This window comes from Notamacropus eugenii, chromosome 5 (assembly GCF_028372415.1).
Source record: "Notamacropus eugenii isolate mMacEug1 chromosome 5, mMacEug1.pri_v2, whole genome shotgun sequence".
Taxonomy (NCBI): domain Eukaryota; kingdom Metazoa; phylum Chordata; class Mammalia; order Diprotodontia; family Macropodidae; genus Notamacropus; species Notamacropus eugenii.
The window spans coordinates 34821244-34842941 of record NC_092876.1 but is presented as its reverse complement, the minus strand read 5'-3'; the positions used below and the strand labels follow the sequence as shown (position 1 = coordinate 34842941).

The window sequence follows — 21698 nt, the reverse complement described above, 5'->3', positions numbered from 1 at the left end:
CAGTGTGTGCCTAGCGAAACAGACACACAGTGGCATGTGTGCACAGACCAAGACACAAACACACAGCTTGATGTTGTCAGGAGGACCCAGACACCCAAAATGCTATGGATACAAACACAGGACAGACAGAAAAACCCTACACCAGCTGCACCGAGTGGCCTCAATGACCCTGGCACCCCAGCCTCAAGGCTCCTCAGATCCCATCTTCTGTGGCCCTCAACTCGCTTCCCCAATCCCAGACTTACGCCCTGGAGACTGAGCTAGGAGACAGAAGCCACTTCTTAGTGCTGGGTCTACACTGCTCACCCCCTCTCTCCATCCAGGTAAGTCACAGGAGAGGATGGGCCTGCTCCTACTCTCTCCAAAGTCCCCAGCTCCTTGGGTGAAGCAGGTCCCCCATTTTTTTTAATGAACAAAAATATTTTTCCTTCCCTTTTCACCCATCTTCCTCCAATGAAAACTTGAAAAACAAGACTCATAACAAATCTGCTTGATCAAACACAACAAATTCCAGCATTAGCAATGTCCAAAAAATGAGTCATTCTCCATCTTGGGTCTATCAATTCTTTGTCAGGAGGTAGGTAGCGTGTTTCACCAGCAGTCCTCCAGAAGTGATTTAGTCTTGCAGATTCCACCCATTTCCCCCCCTCCCCCCTCCCCCGCCCCAGCTGCCAATGCTCCCCCCTGCCCAGATGACTAAGTTTTTATTTGGTATTTAGATTACTTTTTGGGATGTTTTTCTCCCTAATAGCTCCACTGTTCTGTTTTTGTCTATGGGTTCTTAGGACTTAGCAGTGTCTGGTACATAGTAAGAACCTTGTAAATAGGAACTGAATTGAATTTCTTCATTTCCCCCCACGTGCCCTATTATAAGGATCCCTTTCTTGTCTAGTACAAACACAAGTGTAAATGGCCAAAGGGACTAGATTACATACTTATAGGGCTGTGGTGAATATACGTCTCTCACTCAGGAGGCCATTTGGCCCCCAATACCCCCTGATCTGAGGGGGAAACACATGGTTCCTTGCTCTTGGAAAGTCCTTGCTTTGAAGGGGAGCCACAGCCCTGAAAGGAACGTCCAGTCTGAGAAGGGTTCATGACTTTGCCCTATCTTTGGGGAAGCTTCCCCTCCAATCTGAAGGGAGGGCTTGGTGTTGGCCATCAGGAGCCCCCATGTGAGGGAAGGGCTTGGTGCTGGCCTTCAGGAGCTCCCCCATGTGAGGGGAGGGCTTGGTACTTGTTATTCCAGAGCCCCCAGTGAGAGAGGGCTACCTTAGGGTGTGGGTTTTCCTATTGAGAAAGGCCAAGATGGGAGATGTTCATTCCTTGTTTCTCCCCTTCAAGCCCCCAGTTACAGGCCACCCACAGAACCATATTTCCACAGAGCCCCCTCCCAGCCCTGGTGTAGCCCTGAGCCACTAAATTTGTCTAAGATTATAGGTGGTAGCAGTGGTGAGGCAAGAAGTAGGGATAGGAGCTGTTTGAAGCTGAGAATGATGGGTTGGAATTCTTGAAAGCAATTAGGACACTGGGAAGGGATTGCTCACCCTATTTTTATCTCTAAGGGGCCCCACTATGGCCACAGTAAATTATCTCCCCCGTTTGTACCTCTGATCTCTTCCCCCCACTCTACCTGTCCCTGATTTCTATGTCTCTCTGCCTCTGATCTCTCTCCCTCTCTCAGTCTTCTCTTTGCCTTTCCCTATTTGTTTCTCTCTGTTTTTTATCTCTTGGTCTCTGATTTCTGTCTCAGGCTTTCCCTGAGATTTTTCATTTTTCTCTTTCTCTGTTCTCTCTTTGTTTATCCCTGTTTATATCTCTCTCTATCTCTGCTCTTTTTTTTGAGGGGTCAACAATCTACTTTAATTACATTTGCCAGCAGAGAAATAAAGACCAACAGACAGGGCTTCTAACTGTCTGACCATAAGCAATACACACATCACAGATCAACAGACAGATCCACCTGTCTGACCATTACATACATACATAGTTACCAGAGAGAGAAGCACCAACCTCTGGGTTTTCAAAGCCAGGCGTCTCCTTAGCAGCTTCCCAGAGTCTCATCTGGCCAACAAACACTTCTAATGAATAATCCCCCTATCTCTATTCTTAGTGTGTGTGTATGTCTGTGGCTTTTTTTTCCCAGATCTCTTTGAGCAGCTCTGCCTGGTAGGGATTGTAATTACCACTGATTGAGAAAGGGCTGGAGACAGCAGATTGGGGGCAAGCTCCTTCAAAAATTGTTAACAGTAGAGTTCTATGGATTGTTATTGTTCTGTTGTTTCAATCATGCCAATTTTCTGTGACCCTGTTTGAGATTTTCTTGATAAAGATCCTGGAGTGGTTTGCCATTTTCCTCTCCAGCTCATTTTACAGATGAGGAAACTGAGGCAAGCAGGGTTAAGTGACTTACCCAGGGTCACATAGTTAGTGTCTGCAGCTGGATTTGAACTCAGACTTTCCTGACTCTGAGCCCAGCTCTCTTTCTACTGAACCACCTAGCTCCCTGTTCTGTCATCAAGTCCCCCTCTTCTGTCAGGAAGGGTTAGAGGTCAGGAGTTAAGAGGGTCTTCCAAGTCCCTGGGCAGAGTGGGAGCCCTGCAGAGAAGTTTTGGGTGTGTGTCTGATCTAGGACTCTTTCCTGAGGGGATGGGGAACAGCCTCCATGAAAACTCTAGGTGGATAGGGAGGAGTTAGGCCAGACTTCTTTGACTGTCCTCTAGGGTCTGGATCTCATTGAGGACCTCTGAACACTCTCAGCCCTTGGTGAGCCTGAACAGATCCGGACAAAACCCTCAAGTCTCACCTGCCTTAGTTGTACCATCTGAGAAATGGGTCATGGTGGGAGGGGGTAGGGAAGTTCAAAGACACGGATTTGGAGGGAGGGCAGAGGATCCCAAGAGATTCTCTGGCCCATGGTTTTCCTCTTCTTCTTCCTCCTAGTCCTGAGATCTAGAGTGCTTCCAGAAGAGGCTTCACAGAATTTGAAAGTCTCAGAACTGAAAGGGACATCAGAGACCATCTGAAAACAGTAACACCAAAAATGATCCTCCAGCCTGTTTGCGGACCTCCCATGACCTCCCTCACTACCACCTGAGGCATCCCATTCCATGGTGCCATAGTTCTCCTTAGAGAATTTTCCTTAGGAAGATTCTTCTGACATCAAACCTCAGTGGACTTCTCTCCCTTTCCCACCTGTTGCTCCTGGTTCTTCTTTCGGGGGTCAAGCAGAGTACTCCTGCTTCTTCCATGTGACAACCATTCGAATACTTCCCCCAAGCTATTCGACCTGTCCTGTGGCACTGTCTCCAGATCTCTCCCAATCCTCATCCCTTTCTTCTGGACAGGCTCTAGCATGTGCCCCTGAACAGAACTCAGTGGATTGAATAGGACAAAGCACAGAGGGACCCTCCATCTATTTCAAAGGAAATAGACTCCTTCAGGGAAGTAACAAAGGTAATCCTCCTTTATCCTGGGATGCTATGCCTTTATTAATATGGCCTGCTAGGATGGCATCAGCTTTAGAGGATGTCTGGTCACACTGTTGGCTCACATAGAGCCGTAGAACTCCCAGGAAGTTTTCAGGGGACCTCAGCCATTCAGCAGGAAACCAAGCCCTGCCTCTGGGAGAGACATACTATCTGTCCTGCTACTGAATCCTTTCCCCTCACCCCTGACTCTATCCCTTTCCTCTTGCTCTGGGAATGATATTCAAACCATTTTATATAGAAAGGGCATGATACGTAATTGCCTTATGGCTCCACCCAAATCCCCAGAACTCGCCAGACTCCAACTCTCTTCCCTGATCAATGTTAGCCTAAATGAGTGTTGCAGGAGAGTTGTGAGCAGGGTGACTGGCAACCAGGAAAGGCTTTGTGCAGAACATGCAACTGAATCTTGGAGGAAGCTAGAGAAGTGGAAGTGAACATGGAGACAGCCTTTCCTCAGTGAAAAGACACTGAGACAAATGATGAAGTGTCACATTCAAGGACCAATGAAGGAGGCCAGTGTCACTGGACTGTGGCATGCACAGAAGGGAATAAGGTGTAACAAGACTGGAAAGATGTGTGTGTGTGTGTGTGTGTGTGTGTGTGACAGGGATTATGAAGGGCTTTGAATGCCAAATAGAAGGTATCATAACTGATCCTGGAGATAATAGGGAGTCACAGGAGTTTCTTGAGTAGGGGCATGACATGGTTGGGTCTGTGCTTTAAGAAAATCATTTTGGTAGCAGAGTGGGAGGAACAGGGGAGACCCACCAGCAGGCAAGTGGCAATAGTCCAGGTTTGAGGAGATGAACGCTTACATGGCTTTAAAACTACTGTATTTGCATTTAAATAAATGAAGTCTTTGCTTCCTTATATGAGCTTGGGGGAACCATTAACCTCTGTGGTCCTGAAGTTCCTCAGCCATGGAAGGTTGGACTGCACCACCTTTAAGGTCCCCTTCAGAACTAATATTCTATTATAAAAGGATGGTTTCACTTAACAACTTGTTATCTCTCCCTCTGTATCTGTACAAGGCATATATTCACATGGAGGTCAGAAGAAGCTGTATAAAGACGCTCTCAAGGTCTCTCTGAAGAACTTTGGCATCCATTGTGAGACACGGGAGACACTGGCACAGGACCGCCCAATATGGCAAACCTACATTAAAGAAAGCATTGTGCTCTATGAGTGAAGCAGAATTGTAGTAGCTCAAAAGAAGCATAAGACATGCAAATTTAAAGCCATCTCCACTCCAAATATTCACACAGACTATTTGTGCTCAAACTGTGGTAGAGCCTTCTGAGCTCCTATTGGACACAGTTGGACACACTGTACCTTGACCCCAACATAATGATGTCATTTTGGTCCTCTTCAAACACGAAGGAAAACAACCAATCAAGCAATTATATCTCCATCAAATTTTAACCCCTCATTTCCCACATTCACTCTTCTTCTATTCTATTCTGCCCTGTTTCAGAGATTTCTCTGTATACTTCATACTTACCAGTCTTAATCACATTATGGGATCCCATTCCATTCATGGACCATGATTTATCTATCCAGTTAAAAAATGGAGATGATTCCAGGATATTTGAATCAATGGCTTAAAAAAAAATCCATCCATACATTTTGTTTCAGCACAATGGACACTTCCCAAGTACATAGCCCACAGAATCCCTACACAGGACAGTGCCAGCTTCTCTGCTTGCTTCTATGGAGGTACTGCGCCAGTAAGAGCCATGCCAAATTGGCTGGAGTTTTGACTCCTCCCCATGTTGACAATATTTACATTGCTGTCGATGTCATGTTGATAGACATAGAATCTCTGTGATTTAGAGCTTGGAAGCAGAGGTGCACTGCACCCAACTTGAACTGGCTCACAAGATCCAATTTTAAAATTTTCTTTGTGAACATTTATACGTCAAAAGTCAACAAATGCTACAAATCAAAGCCTGATTTATTGTTTTATTGACTGTCTAGATTTAAGAAAGTAATGGAGAAAATTTTATTGATGCAAATTAAATTTAAAAGTATGTTTTGTCTACTCCGTCATGTAGGGAGGAGGTCTATGGGGATTATACACTGCATATTTTTGGACTTTTTAATGTGTCAATCAGTTGCGCTGATTTTTTTTCCCCTCTAAAAAAATGCTATTTGTCATATAGAATGGCTCTGGAGAGAGAAGGAGAAATACATGCATAGCTATGATAATGTAAGAAACAGAAATCATCAGTAAAATTATTTTTTAAGTGTGTTAACATGACTAATATGGAAATATGTTTTACATTTATATTACCTATGTCAAATTTCTTGCCATATTAGGGATAGGTGAGAGGGAGAGAATTTGGGCCTCAAAATTTTAAAAATGCTAAAAAAATTTCGCATGTAATTGGAAAAATATATTATGCAAATGAAAAAATGTAAAAATGTATGCGCAAGAACTGGTTGTTAAACATTTAATCCACCTCCTTTTATGAATAAAGAAGCTGAGGCCCAGAGAAATTAACCTGTCTTTTAGAGCACTCAGCCTCCCTTGTTCACACAAGTCTTCTCAAGTTCCTCTGAACTCTTCACTTCCACCATTCCTTATGATGCCAAAATGCTTAATTATATTCCTATGTAATAATCTGTTTAATCATTCTTCCAATGAACAGTCAGGAATTTTTTTTTCAGATTTTTGTCAGATAGTTTAGTTTGTTATTTTGCTTTACGATGCTTCTTGAGATATTCTCAGCAATGGAATCATTGGATCAAAGGTAATGATTATTCTTGGAACTTTTACTAAGTACTGCCAGAGTGGTGATGGGGTAGGACCTGGGTCTGTGACTTTTGGTGTAGGGAATTCTCCAGTGAGGAAGCTCTCTCTGCCAGACCAGGTGGCACCTTCTTTGCAATTGATGGTCTTAAAAAATCTCCTGGAGCTTTGAGATGTTTGGTGATCTGACCAGTCATATAGCCAGTATATATAACAGAGGGAGCATTTGAACTCAGGTCTTCCTGGCTCCAAAGCCAGCTTTCTATCCACTATGCCATGCTGATAGCACTATCAGATGGTTTCCATAAAGTTTCCATAAACATAAATTTGCAGTTCCACCAACCATGAATATGTGTCCACCAGAGGCCTCCTTCTAAGACAATGTAGACTCATTAATGACTTCCCTTTGATTCCAGTCTTTCAACTTGTCCCAAATCCACCTAATTTTCCTAAAACCTGCAGAGATGCACACATTCACAAACAAACATTCACTGACACACACTCACAGAAATACAGGCTAATTTACTTTAATAGGTGTTCCTTTGTGGGAGTGCTTGCATGGGAATATGTGTGTGTGTGTGTGCATGAGTGTGTGCACATGTGTATGGAATTGTGTCTCTGTGAATGAGTCTGTGTGATTGTGAATGAGTGTGTCTTTGTAGAATGAGTATGTGTCTGTGAGTAAATGTGTCTTTGAGTATGCTTGTCTTTGTGAGTACCCACGTGTGAAGGTCTGTGAATGACACATCCCTGTTCTTTTGGGTGACTCTGCTGGACTATCAGAGACTCCTGGAATAGGGGTCAGAATTCTATTTCTTAGACTTGGAGGAGGCTTCTCTGAGGGATTCCCTGGGTATGAGGGATTGGAGCCTCTGGCCTAAGGGGCTGGTTTTAGGGAGTCCTGGGCCTGAGGGGCCCTTTACCTGAGGGAATCCACAGTCTGAAGGGGAGATACGGTCTGTGCCCTCAGAGAGCCCCCAGTTTAAGCCGGGGGATAGCCTCTGCTCTTTAGAAGCCCTCATATTAAGGGGAGACATGAGCCTACCACTCCGGAGCCTCTGATCTCAGCAGAACCCACAATCTTAGCTTTGCAGAGCCCTAGTCATAGTGAAGGCACTGCTGGATGTAAGGTGGAATTAAGCTAGAGGTGCATTTTGGAGGAGGGGTGTTGGGAGCATGATCTAAGAAGTAGAACAATCGAGCTGCCCTGGTCAACAACCTTGCTTGCCCATCATCTGGCTGCCCTCTTTCCATCCCTCCTTCCCTCCCTTCCTCTCTCCTTCCCACTCCTGTGGCTGCTGCTGTCATCTGCCGGCTATTTCCTGCTGGAGGGAGCAGAGCCTGGCCACAGCCTAGGAGGGAGGAAGGGAGGGAGGGAGGGAGGCAGAGCCAGAGAGGGTGTGCAAGAGACGAGCCCCCCAGCCACGTCCCTCTGTGGGCCTGGAAGGATGGCCTCCTCCGGGATCTGCTCACTGTCCCTGAAGGGCAGCCAGGCAGAGAACTGACAGTTAGGTTCCATCCCCACCAGGCCGTGGGAGGGAAAAAGCCAAGTTGACTTTGCAGCAGGAGGGCTTTCAAGTGTGCCTTCAGCAGACACAGAGCGATATGAACTCGGGATAGAGCTAAGGGGTTCCTTAGATGTCAGGATACAGGAGCCTGGGGGGCAGCTCCTTCTAACCTCAGTCCTGCTGAGCGTGCTTCAAGCCCAGCTCTTCAGTGGATTCTATCCACACCTTCTCCTTTTCCCTCCCACAGGATCTACTTCTTCCTTCCTGGTCACCGAGGGCCCGGGACAGGTCCTGGCTGTGCACCTGAGAATGCCTGTCTTTCCCACCCTTAGCCTATTGTTGACAGCTTGGCACCCAGGATCTAGAGGAAACAGCTTCTAATCCTTGTTTAAGGACATTTCCTGGGCCTGAGACTGGCTCCTCAGCTGTGCCAGGTCACTCTCTCCTCCCCTCTTCTGGCCCATATCCCAGCCCAAATCTGGAATTCATCTTTCCTTTCAAAACACACAGAGAGGGAAGGAGGCGGGAGGAAGACACAGAGACATGAAGGAAGACACACAGAGACACAGAGAAGGAAGCAGAGGAAGAGACAGAGAGATAGAGAGAGATACAAAAGCCAAGAGATAGACAGAGACATGAGAAATAGGGACACTAAGAGAAACAGAGACAGAGATGGAGAGTCACAAGCAGATAAAGACCTGGACAGAGATTTTGAGACAGAGAAAGATAGGGAGAGGGACAGAGAAATGGATAGAAGAATGGAAAGACAGAGACAAAGAAAAAGATCGAGAGTTGACAAGAGCCAAGGTTAGGGACAGAGGGTGACAAACATGGAGAGACAGAAATGATGGAAAGAATTAGAAAGAGAGGGAGAAAGTTACTAACAAAATAAAGCGAGATTGACAGAAGATTCTCTCCTCCCCACTCTCTACTCACTGAAGGGGGAGACAGACAGAGGGAGGGAGATACACAGAAAGAGAAACCACTGTTAATATAACCAGCTATAAAAACAAGAAGCTGTCCAGGAGGAGGTGGGGGAAGGATGGCAACCCAGATTCCAGCTTGTTTTTTGAGAAGGAATAGAGGAGGAAGGGAAAGAAGGCTGGGGAGGAGAGGGGGGAGTCGAGGGAGGAGAATGAAGTCACTGAGTTCACAGTCCATTTTGGGTGAGGGGACTCTGCTTGACCTCCTCAAATCCTGCCACTATGAGCAAGGAAAGCTAGCAGGATTTGTCTTCAAAAGGTTTGGATTTGTGTGGGATGGTGTGACCCCTACTCAAATTGACTACTCAGAGGCATCTCAAAGTATAAAGAGAAAGTCCTTTATTTGGTTCTTGCAAGCATCAGACTTCACCTTCTCTCAAACAGATTGAAGGAAGGGAAGTACTTTACAGAAGTAGATGCAAGGTTATACAGCAGAAAACTACAAAACTACAACCCCCCCCCCCTTACCCTTTTGGTCAAGAACCTGAGCAAGCAACCATTTTCAGAAATAAGCAAATGGGTTAAGTGAAACTGGGGAGAGGGGCAACAGACGGTTTCACAACTTCAAGTTTCCCCATATCATAAGATTTTTGATAAATTAAAACTCAAGCCTTATGTCTGCTTTACTTTAGACTTAGGTCCCTGAGAAGTCTTCACTGACTTAACACATTCAGATTTGAATCGCAAAACTACCCTGGGCAAGTTATTTCCAGTCTCAACCTTAGTTTCCTTGCTGGAAAAATGATAAATGTTGTCCCAGATAACCTCTAAAGTCCATTCTAACTCTTAATTTTGTGACCCCAAAGTGTCTGGCAGAGCCATCAGAGGAAACCAGGCAGTAAGAAATATTTTGAAGCCAGGAGGAGGGCGTCTTCCATGCTCTTGGCAGCTGGGAAGTTCCTTCTCCAATCTGAACTAAGTCACTCCTGCCATATGGTAAATGAGCCAGAGTTTAGAGAGGAAGCCCCAGACAGCTGTTCCCTTCACCTACCATTTCCAGTCCTGGTCCAGGTCTACTTGGGTGATGGGGTTGGGGGTGGGCCAGGACTGACCATCCAGGACATGGGGATACCACCCATCCCTAGCAGGCCTGGGCCATTGGCCTCTATGGGTGTCTCAGAGTTAATTCAACCCAAATGGGCAACCTAAAAAATGCACTGAAGATTTTTTGTGGTTGTTTGGGGGGTGGGGCTTTTTTTTGAGGTTTAGCTTAACTAGAAGGGAACCGGCCCGCTCTATGATTTCCCATTTGTTTACGCAGCCCTCGGTAAGGTTTCCCAGAGCTTCAAATGTGTGTGTCCTGCCTTTCCCTTCAAACCTGGGGCTCCAAGAAGGCTGGGGCCATGTTTCCCCTTTGGATTGGGGGTTCCCAAAGGGCAAAGCTGTGTCTCCCTCCTCTGACTGGAGCTCCCTGAAGGCAATGGCTGCCTCTCCCTTAAAGTGGGGGTTCCCTGAGGACAGGGACTATGTCTCCCCTTAAACTGGGGGTTCCCTGAGGTCAAGAACTGTCTCTCCTTAAACTGGGCTCTTGTCCTTAAACTGAGGGTCTCTTGAGGAAACAGCTATTTCTCTCAGGCTAGGAGATCCCTAAGGGCAAGGCTGTGTTGAGACCAGGGGCTCCCAGCACTTCTCTTTTTCTCTGTCTTTCCCTACAGACCTCTACCCCAGAATTGAGTTTGGGAGTCAAGGAATAACTGGTTTTGAATTTTCGGGCTCTTTTCCTCAGGGGCCAAATCAGAGAAAAATCTCCTGACCCAGGTCAGGTGCTAGGAGCAAGGAGTCTCATTCAGTCCCTTTTAGCTGGAAAACAGATGTAAAGCTCCCAGCTGACCAGTCCCTTGCCCATTTCCTTCTGGTTGGCATTTCCTCCAGGAACCCCCGTCTCTCACAAGTGGGGGCTGTGGGGTGTCCCTGGAGAGAATCAGGCAGCTCAGGCACTCACTTAGGAATAGGCAGCCATCCTCCACCTTCCCTGAAAGAGTGGCATCCAGGAGGATTATGGTTAAGGAAAGACCATCCCCAACCTGAGAGTTGCGGGGTGCTAGGGGTTAATAGTAGGAATGGGAAGGAAGCACTTGTTCTGACCAGGCTTCGGGGAGGCCTGCTCAGTGCTGAGTCTCTGATTTTGGCTTCTGAACGAGATGAGGTGGGGGCTGAACCGGAGGTGAGGCGGATGTGGTGTTTGGTGGGAAGGGTGTAGTGATCTCTTCCTAAACTTTTAAGGATCCCTCCTTAGAGACATGGACTTGGAAACAGATCCAGGAGGGGAGAGGAGAGTATCAGTCCTCCAAATCTCAGTTGTCAGAGCCATATCCTCTAGCAACACAAAAATGGCTTGAGTCTGCGTGAGTGAAGAAAGGGTTGTTACTCAGAGACCAGAGTTGGCATCCTCTTGGGTGGAGAGGCTGACTGGCACTCAGAGAGCAGAGCTAGGGTTCCCTGGCATGGTGAGGCTACCGTTTGGAAGTCAGAGTTTAGGGTGGTTTTTGATGGAGAGCCTGTAGCCTAGTGTGCAGCTAGGTCTTCTCTGATGGAGGGGCCAATACTTAGAGATCGGAGTTGAGGTCCTCTTGGATAGAAGACCTGGTGCTTAAGAATCAGAAGTGGGTCCCCTCTCATGGAGGAAGAGAGCAGAGCAGAGTTGGGTCCCCTTCAATGGGGCCTCTGGGTTCTCTCCCACGAGGATTAGGAAGGAGAAGAAGAGGAGGCTTTTCCCTCCAGGCTGGGCTGGGTGTGGGGTAAGGATCCTACTGGACCTTGCCTTGGTTCCCAGTCTTCCAGCAGCTGGAGGAGGAGGAGGAGGAGGAGGAGGGGGAGGAGGAGCTGAGGGGAGGGGGAGGAGCTGGGGGAAATCTGCAAGCCCCCGCCCTCTCCCACCTCCTCCCTCCTGTGAATTGGGAGGGAGAGACTGAGGAGCCCAGCAGCCCCAGGGAGAGGGGGAGCAGGCCAGGGCCAGGTCTGTCTGTCCGACCCAGGGCCCAGCTCCAGGCGGGCTCAGTGATGTCATATCCAGGCCAGGGGTGGGGGCAGAGAACAACTCTGTCTTAACTTGTTTTTCAAGGGGAGAGAGACAAAGAGACCGAGAGACACAGAGAGAAGGAGAAACGGAGAGACCAAGAGACGGGGGGAGATCCGAAGAGTCAGCGATAGGGTGCCAGGGCCAGAGCCAGGCAGAGGCAACTGAGAGGAGGAGCCCGAGCCAGGCCAGGCCAGGCAGGGACTGAGTCAACATGGAGCAGTTACCCAGAAAAGTCCTCCTCTGGCATCTCCTGCTTCTGCAGAGTAAGTGCTGGACATCCAGGGCAGGACTGGGATGCTGGGGGAGGGGGTAAAGGGGGGTGGTGCTGAGTTCTGTGTGTCCTCGGGTGACCCTGATGGGATCTCTTTGGGGGAAGGGGGTCCAGGCTTTCTGAGGGTTGGGGATCAGGGTGAAGGCTGAGAAGAAGCCTCCCTGCCCTCCTCTCCTCTCCCCAACCCCCAGAGACAGGCAATGACCTTATCTGTTCCCCTCCCAGAACTGGCTAGGGGCTGGAGTCCATAGGAGTCTGGAACCTAATGGAATGTGAAGCGTGCATGTCAGAATACAAAAATTTACTTAGCAAAGATTTCTCTGCCACTGGAGGGGCTGTGGATGGGAGTGGGTGGGGTGAGAGACTGTGCAATCCCCCATCTTTCTGGACTGTAGATATAGGAGGTAAGGGATGTCAGGAATGGCCTCTCTGAGCTGTCCCAAACATCAAGTGAAGACCCTAACACTCCCACTGCCCAATTCCCCTTAGGTCTATGTGTCTGAGAGGAATCAGACCCATCCTCAAGGACCAGGACTGGAGTGGGGGGACATAATAGGGAGTTTGGGAGAACCTGGGCATGTTTTGAGAGCAAAGGAGAAAGTTTAGGGGAAGGATAGATTTTGGGGGCTGGGCAAGATTTGGGGGGAAGAGAGGTCTTGGAGAAGTATGTAAGTTTTGGGGAGGGATAGATTTGGAGGATGGGATGGATTTGGGAGAAAGATGGATTTGGGGGATATAAAAGAGGAAGATTTGAGGGATGAGAGAGATCTGGCAGGCTCTGAGGACCAGTTTCAAGGAGGGATGACTTGGAGAGAAGGGATGACTTTAGGGGATGGATAGATGTGGGATAGGCAGGTTTAGGAGTGGGGAGTAGATCTGGGGAAAGGGGCTTGGAAAGAGTGGTAGATTTGGAGAGAAAAGAGGTTTAGAAGTTGAAGCAGGTTTTGGGGAAGGGGAGGGTTTTGGGAAAAGGATGCAGGTTTAGGGGGTGGAGTAGGTTTGAGGGATGGGATAGATTTGGGGGAAGGAAAAGGATTGATGAAACAGGTTTGGTTAGTGGGACAAGTTTGAGGAAGAGAGTAGTTTTAGAGGGGAAAGAGGTAGTTTGGTCAGAGGCTGGATTCCATCCTGGGGCAAGTTTGGGGAAAAGAGAGCCTGGGACCCTTTGCCTCTAGAATGAGTAAGAAAGTCTGGCCAGTAGCTCCATTGTATGCTGCTGATTTAGCACATTTTTCTCCTCCTCTGGCCTGGGTCTGAGGCCACTAAAGGAAGAAAATGTGGGACCCTGTGACCCCAGAGGCACCCAGCTGAGGGGAGGGAGTGCTCAGCCTTGCCACTGCCCTCCTCTCATGCCATGGTCCTCCTTTTCCTCCCTTCTAGGCTGCAGCGTCCACTTGTTCTCAGGTGAGTGAGCCACTCCCCCACAGGCACACAGGCTTCTGCCCCCACAAATCCCCCGAGTTTCCTCAGCCGCCATAGTCCTGCTCTGATGCACCCCATCAGTCTTCATGGGGTACTCACTTCCCGCCAACTCCTGCCCCCACAGCCCCTTGGCCTCTTTCCTGAAGCCCCCGCTTCAGTCCCGTTGACTCTCTACCCGCCCCACAGCTTCGCCCCCCGGGTCAGGAGCCAGCACGGTGGTGTCAGAAGTCACTCTGAACCAGCCTGCGGGAGCCCGAGCCCTGCTTCGCTGCCAAAGCCCGCGGATGGTGTGGACTCAGGACCGGCTACATGACCGGCAGCGAGTGGTCCACTGGGATCTGAGTGGCGGCCCTGGTGTCCCTGCACGCCGACTTCTGGACATGTATTCTGCCGGGGAGCAGCGCGTCTATGCGGCCAGGGACAGAGGCCGCCTCCTCCTGGCTCCCACAGCCTTCCAGGATGGCAATTTCTCTCTGATCATCCACTGTAAGAAAGAGATGGGGAGCGGGTAGCACTAGAAAATGGGCCCTGACCAGGGGTGGGAAGCGAAGGGGCCAGAGTCCTGTGGTGCTGGGGGAGGGGGAGGGGAGGGGATGTGGAAGGGAAAGTTCTGCCTGAGTCTCCGTCCCTGGCCCTGCCTCTGTGCCTATTTCTCTTTCTCTGCGTCCGTTGTCTCTCATCTCCTGCCTCTTGTCTCTGCATTCGGCAGCTGTGGAGGAGCAGGATGAAGGTTTGTACACCTGTAACCTTCACCATCATTACTGCCACCTCTACGAGACCCTCGCCATTCTACTGCAGGTCACTGATGACCGTGAGTCCCCCAACCCTCTAGCAACCTGTTTATTACTCCTTTCCTAACACTGTCCCACTGCTGTTCCCAGGCTCTGGCCTCTGGATCGTAGCCAAAAAGTGTGTGATCTCACTAACCTAGCTCACTAGAGCCACCCCTGTGGCCCCTATGACCCCCATGGCTTCTGTGAAGCCAGTGACCTCCAAGGCCTCCATGATCCCAATGACCTCATCGACCCCCAGGGACTCCATGATCTCAATGATCTTCATGGCCTCCATTGTCCAGATAACCCCACATGACCGCATGACCTCCATGATCCCAATGACCCCTATGGCCTCCATGATGTCAATTACCTCAATGGCCTCCATAATCCAAATGTCCCCCATGATCTACATGATCCAAATGACCCCCATGACCTACATGACCCAAATGACTCCCATGATTTTGATAGTCCAAATAACCCCATATGACCCCCATGACCTCTGGCACTGACTCTATTTATCCTCTCCTGCATTCCTCCCAGCCTTAGCAGCTGGTGCCCACTGGGACGGTGAGAAGGAGGTTCTGGTGGTAGAGAGGGGCTCCCCAGCAATGCTGACCTGTGTGAACAGAGCCCAGGTATGGACTGAACGGCACCTGGAGGAGGAGCAGCAGGTAGTGCACTGGGACCGCCAGCCTCCAGGTGTCCCTCATGACCGTGCTGACCGCCTGCTGGACCTGTATGCCTCCGGTGAACGGCGTGTCTTTGCCCCCCCCTTTCTGCATTGGCGAATGGAGGTCAGCACAGATGCTTTTGCCCAGGGGGACTTCTCCTTGAGCATTGACCCCCTGGAGCTGGCAGATGAAGGCACCTATTCCTGTCATCTGCACCATCACTACTGTGGACTCCATGAGAGGCGCATCTTCCACCTGACTGTCTCAGAACCCTCCCCTCAACCCCGCCGCCCTCCCCTGGTGCCTGAGGAAACCCCTAGCAACCGTAGTAGCCAGAGCCGAAACCGTTCTCCTGCTGGTAAGTGGTCTCCGGGGATCAGACCTTGAGGGGGACGATGGTTAGTGGAGGAGAAATTCATTCCTCTGAAGGCACTGTGTCCCTGGAATGAGAGGACCTGTGATTCTTTGACCTGATTCAAATCTCACCTCCAAGACTAAACAAGTCACTCACTGTCTCCGAGAAGCAATTTCTTCATCTGCAAAATGGGGATAATATTAGAACTGTGTGAATTTTAAATGAAAGTGCTTTACAAATGTTGAAGTATTATATATGAGATATTCTGGTACAGCCTGTCCTCCAGCACCTAGGCTCTGGGGAGGGCATCCACCCAAGGCAAGCAGAGCCTAAAAGGGGCAGCAGGGAAGTGGAGAGAGCCCAGAATCTGGAGGCAGCACAGACCCTTGGTACCCTGGACTTGGGGGGGTGGGGTGGGTAAATCACTGCTCTTCTTCTGAGCTGTTTCCTCCTCTATAGTTGGGAAGTTGGACTGGGCAGTCTCTTTGCTTCCTCCCAACTCTGAATCCTGGGATTCTAAGCTCTGCTGGCAGAAGGAGGCTGTCTCCTGGCGGGCTGGTGCTGGGGCGTGGCCCAGCAGGTCTGGGGAGCAGCCCAGTTTTTCCATTGGCAAGAACCTGGCCTGGCTGGCTCCAGGTGCGGGTCCCAGAAAAAACAAAGCCAGTTCCTCCCTTTCTCCCCCTTTTCCTCTCCTTCTTCTCCCTTCCCTCCCTCCCTCCCTCCCTCTCTGCCTTCCTTCCCACATCCCCAGCCAACGACATTTGGCATTCACTCCATATTTCTTCTCACATAAAGGTCATTCTTAAATCAGAGCAAAACAGGGGAGTAGGGAAGGGAGGGGGAGACTTCCCTCCTCCCCCCAAATCCCCATATCTGCTCTGAGGGGTGGAGCTGTGGCAAATGGCAGCTTTTATGACAAAGAATATAGTGACTGGCATTGTCCCATCAAGAGCCAAGACTTGGGGACAGGCCAGCCTGGGGATGGAGGAGATTTGGGGCAAAGGGAGAGTTGGTTATGTTGTGACCTCTACATCTTCTGAGGCAGCTGGGGATGGAGACAGATAGGGATGGAGAGGGAGAGAGCCACAGAACCACAGAGAGACAAGGCCACAGTTTCCTCCTCTGCAAAACGAGGAAGGTTGCACTGGACAGCCTATAAAGCCCTACTGGTTCTAAAGCAATAATACTATAATATGATTCTAAGTTCTGGGTTCTGAATTCTGAGTTCTGGGCTCCAGGTTCTAGGTTCAATTTTAGGCTGAGTTCTGAGTTCTGGGCTCTAAGTCTGGGCTCATTTTTAAGCTGAGTTCTGGGCTCCAAATTCTGAGCTCCAAGTTCTGGGAGCAATTTGAAGCTGAGTTCTGAGTTTTGGGCTCCAAGTTCTGGCTTTTGAAGTCTGAGCTCTGACTTCTAAGCCTCATTGATCTCTTCAGAGTTCTGGGTTCTGGGTTCTGTGCTCTGAGTCCCATGTTCTGGACTAGGATCCCTGACTCCTGGGGCTTCTCTTGCAGACCCCCCAGTGGTCCAAGGTCACAATGTCATCAATGTTATCATCCCTGAAAGCCGGGCCCACTTCTTCCAGCAGCTGGGCTATGTTCTAGCCACTCCACTCCTCTTCATCCTCCTTCTCGTCACTGTGGTCCTCGCCACTCGCCATTGGCGAAAGCAGAGAGGTGAGCCCCTGGGGTCTCCCAAGGCTCTCCAGTCTGCCTCATCTTCCCCTTCTCCACTCACAGACACTTCAGGACCTTCCTGTGGGCCAAATCAGGAAAGGGGTAGGATGTGGGCCTAAGCTGGAGCAGAGGAACATGGGTTAGATAGGAGGAAGACCTTCCTGGCCAGAGGAGGACATGCATGAGCTTGCTTCCTAGGGCGGGACACACAGAACATAGAAACCTGATTCTCCCTGCTGGGGCCCAGGGTCTGTGAAATTGGGACTGGGATAGCAGGACTGGGGCCAGGGAACGATCTAACCCTTCCCCTGTGTCTTACTTCCCTAGGCTATGCATACGATGTAAAGAAGTCAGGCGGGTGAGTGTGGCCCAGCCCTCCTCTTCCTCCATGGCCCTCAATGCTATCAGGGTTCTCTGAGAATCCTCCCGCCCTCTTTCTCCCTCTCTGCATCCCTGCTGCCCCAGTTTCTAACTGATTTTTTCCTCTCCTCTTTCCAGGAAAGACGTTAATCTGAAGGAATTTTCAGTGGATTCAGCTGACTTGTCTCAGCTTAGGAATGAGGACATCAGACTGGGTAAGGGAAGGGGGAATTCATTACCTTGGAGGGAGAGGGTAAACTGAGGTACAAACCCTGTCTTGATTCTGGGGAGATGCTGATGGTATCCACAACTTTGTCCTGGAGCCTAGGAGGTATACATGCAGCCACTGTCCCTGGATGGAGCTGTCCCCCATCATGTCCTGGGGTTGGGGCAGAGGTGCTGTTGTCTCTTAAAACTCTCTTCCTCTTTCTTCCTAGATTATAAAAACAACATCCTAAAGGAGCGAGTGGATCTGGCCTTGGGAACCCTAGCCAAAAATATTGACTTAGACAGAGGTGAGAGACGTTGGTGTGTCTGTGTGGAGGGGGGCATCCAAGGGCACAGGAGATCAGGGAACCCCTCTGTCCTGACTCACAAGAACCAGCCAGGGCATGTCTTAGGGGCTTTGGTCCATTGCTGGGAAGGGGAATCAGTGTATGTGGGCAAAGGACCCCTGGGGAGATACTGGCTTGAGACCTCACCTGGGCATAGAGGGAAGGGTAGAATGAGGCCCAGACTCCTCATTTTACAGAGGAGAAAACTGAGTACCAGAAATAAATGACTCCATCATAGTCACAAAGGCAGAAAGTAGCAGACTGGGGTGGGTGGTGTAGTGGTTAGAGCACCGGAGCTGACATCAGAAAGAACGAGTTCAAATCCTGCCTTAGACAACTGTATATCCCTGGGCAAGTCACTTAACCTCAATTTGCTTCAGTTTCCTCATCTATAAAATGGGGATAACAGTAGCAGCTACCTCCCAGGATTGTTGAGGATCAAATGAGATATTTTTTGTAAAGTGCTTTGTGAAGGCTAAAGTGTTCTAGAAAGGCCCACTTTTATTATCAATACGAGTCAGGATCTGAAGTCAGGCCTGGGACTCCACAGCCAGTGTTCATTACATCACAAGGTGGGGCAGCGTCTTCTCTGGGGTCCTCTGCCCCGGCTCTGCTCTCTGCTTCCCCCCCCCCCACAGTGGGGTAGGCACACCCCAGCTGTTGCTCTGTGAGCCAGAGGAAGTGCACTCTCTGCTTTGAGTGCTGGTCCTACTGGAGTCCAGTAAGGGGTTCGAATCCCACCTCAGCCACTTACCAGGGATGTGACCCTGAGCAAATCCCTGCATCCCTCTATATCTCCGTGAGCTTCACTTTTACCTCCAGAGAAATGGGGTCAAAAATTGCACCTCCCTCCGAAAGCCATGTGATGCTCAAATGAGCTGATTTATGCTTTAAAAAGTTTAAATCTGGTTGGTTGGTTGTTGTCCTTTGCTCTTGAAGAGGACCAAAGTGACATCACCATGATAAAGTCAAGTTTCAGCGCGTCGGATACAAGCTCAGAGTGTGATTGGATATGTGTATATAATATTATAAAAATATATAAAATTTTAATACACACACACATATACACATATGTGTGATTGCTTTGTTGCTGGTGAAGATGGAGGCCAACCCTTGTCTGTGGTTCCCAGGCTTTGACTGAAACTAATCCTTTTTTTTTTCTTTCTTTGATGTTTAGAGTTCCGGAAGGAATACTGTAAATGAAGACTTCTGGCGTCAGCTCCATCTTCAGAAGATCCCCCTTCCCCAACTCTGCCCCCACTGCCCCTATCCCCATCATGGCCTCCGCCCACTCACCCAGGACTTCCATTTGGTCTGGCCCACCCCTGCGGCAGGTCCCGCTCCCTTTGGGGTTTGATTGGATCTTGGCCACCAGGATGGGGTGAGTTTGGGGGTGAGAAGCCCATTTGTGCTAGACTGTCCACATCCTACCTTTCTCTCAGGCTCAGAGGCCCAGGGCTGGACCCTCCCTCTGTGCCCAAAGTTGAAGCCTCTCCTGCCCCTAGGATCTCTCAGGGCAGTGTCTCCTATGGGGTTCCTTGCCCCTGTACCTGGCTCACCCTTCCCACCAATGGACCAAGGCACATAGGACACACCTGGACTGGTGCCTTGTGAGTCAGGATAGGGGGACATTCCCTATGTCCCTCCACTCTCTACAAGCTAGGACTGGCTTCCTGAACCACTCCCCGACTGTTTTAAACTACTTCCTCTACCCCTGCCAGCAACTGGTGCCCAGGCTGTATCATGCCAGGTCTGTACTCTAAGCCTTTTTTTCCCTCTGGCCTTGGCATTGGTTGCTGGAGCAGGACCTGGTGCTCTCCTGCCCTAGACTCTCTTTGGTCCACTGTACCTTGACCCCCACACTGGAATTCTTTCCTCCTCCCTTCCTGAGACTATGCACGAGCCCTCATTACATGACTTTGGCTCTGCTTACCCCAAAGGGGTGGCACCATGTGGCTGGAGATGGAAGAAGATATGACTACCCTGCCAAGTGGAACTGAGCTCCAGAGGAACCCTCGGGGAAAACCTCATTGACAGAACTCCTAGGGAGTTGACTTAGAAAGGAAATTAGGAGATAGGAAAGAAGGAAGAAACTGAATGGATGCCAAGTGTCATAGGGAGGGAGAGAAGAAAGTGACATGGGGGAGAAACTCACAATTTTAACTTTGCTGGTTTGGAAATCTTTGCAAATTTGTGCTTCAAGAGCTGTTCATTGGGAGGGTGTCCCCTGGGGCACTCCCAGCTGGTGGATGGGAGATGAGTGGAGAGGGGGAGGACTGAGTGGGGACCCTCACAGTCTGCTGCAAGATTCTCCCCGAGGAGAGTTTAGGGTTGACTCTGGGTAATTGGGCGATGGAAACTTCCCTCACCTCCCCCACCACAGATGCTGGTCCATGTAATCCAGAGGGGAGTGGAAAGGCCTGGGTACTGGCAGGTCCTGGAGGTTAGCATCCTCCCCCAGTGCCCTCATTGAAACCCCAGAAACTCCTCAGCAATCCAATGTAGGCAATGATGTGACTGTGCTATACACACTTTGTGGGCAATTGGTTGCAAAATTAACGTCTACTATTCCTTCCCCCAACCCCAGTGTGGGTCAGTGGGGGGTAAGGACAGGCCAATTCCCTGTCGGACCAGCCCGTGCCAGTCAGGAGTGATGTGCACTGTTATTTATTCCACACGAGTGGGTTATATGGTCACTGAGGCGTGACTAGTTGCACTCTCTCTGGGTTATGTGGATTTTTCTGTTATTACCTGGTGCTAGGAGTTTTCTGTATCATTCCTAGCTCCATTTAGAGTGGTCAGTCACACAACAATACCCTTTTTCTTCAAAACCCTAGTCCAGGGGTGGGAAACTTGGGGCCTGGGTGGCCCTCTAGGTCCTCAAGTGCAGCCTTCGGATTGAATCCAAATTTCACAGTTCTGTGGCTGTGCTTGAGGACCTAGAGGGTCATGTGTGGCTTTAAGGTCACAGGTTCCCCACCCCTGTTCTAGTCACTGATGGCTGGGAGAGGAGGGGGCATGCTTTGCCAGGTGGGAGAGAGATAGTGTCAAGAGAACAGAGAACTGGTGTGTGGATGGCCCCCACTCCCACCCCCATTAGCACCACCTGCCTGGTACTCAAGCTGTGGAACTGTCCCTGGGATTTCAAAGTGGATTGGAGATATCTCTCTCCCACCTGGCAAAGCATGCCCCCACTGGCCCACAATGGGTCTACTGATATCGTTAAGAACCTACTGTGTCCTGGACACTGCACTTGGCTCTGGGGATGACATACAAAAGTCTCTCGATTAGATTGTGAATTGCTTGAGAGCAGGGCCTGTTTTCTGCACTTAGCACAGTACCTAGCACATAGTAAGAACATACTGACTCACTTCCCTCAAGGAACTTACATTCTAAGGGAGAATGCACGCATATGTTTAGGTATATACAGGCCAGAGACATGGTAGCTTAGGAGAGGAGGCATAGTTACCCACTGAAACCAGGGAAAGGCCTCCTGCAGAAGGAGCTGAGTCTTGAGGAAACCAGGTATTCCCCATCCCCATCTCTATCACTCTCCTTCCCTGGCCTTCCACGACCTCCTTTATCCCATCATGCACCATCCTCAGCTCTCAGCTGGAATTCCTGCCAGGTGGTGTTGGGTGTTGTGGTTGATTTTCACTCCTGACTGTGCCCAGGGTGGCTGAGGGAGGGATGGGTTTCCCTCAACCCATTAGCCCTGGTGCTGCCTTCAACCATTTTACACTTCTTGAATTGGACTCCACTGACCCCATGGTCATCTGCTTGTCCTTCTGGTATATCCTCCTGTATATTTTTCATCTACATCATAGCAATGGAGCCAATAAAGGCCAAAGGTACCTGTGGTCTTA

General features: G+C 49.6%; 1 protein-coding gene across 4 annotated transcripts; it reads left to right on the top strand.

The window, feature by feature from the left end:
• Positions 1 to 11510: 11510 nt before the first annotated feature.
• Positions 11511 to 21698, top strand: MXRA8 (matrix remodeling associated 8). 4 transcript variants are annotated; one of them, XM_072608494.1, is made up of 12 exons: positions 11511 to 11690; positions 11796 to 12016; positions 13405 to 13428; positions 13633 to 13932; positions 14156 to 14257; positions 14760 to 15248; positions 15705 to 15881; positions 16757 to 16918; positions 17246 to 17276; positions 17417 to 17493; positions 17716 to 17793; positions 19010 to 19211. In XM_072608494.1, exons 2-12 carry the CDS (start codon positions 11965 to 11967, stop codon positions 19033 to 19035), a joined length of 1518 nt encoding a protein of 505 aa, XP_072464595.1. In that variant the 5' UTR covers positions 11511 to 11690; positions 11796 to 11964; the 3' UTR covers positions 19036 to 19211. The 4 variants fall into 4 exon arrangements, with proteins under 4 accessions (XP_072464595.1, XP_072464597.1, XP_072464594.1 ...); XM_072608496.1 differs by lacking the exon at positions 15705 to 15881 and having other exon boundaries at positions 19010 to 21698; XM_072608493.1 differs by having other exon boundaries at positions 11618 to 12016.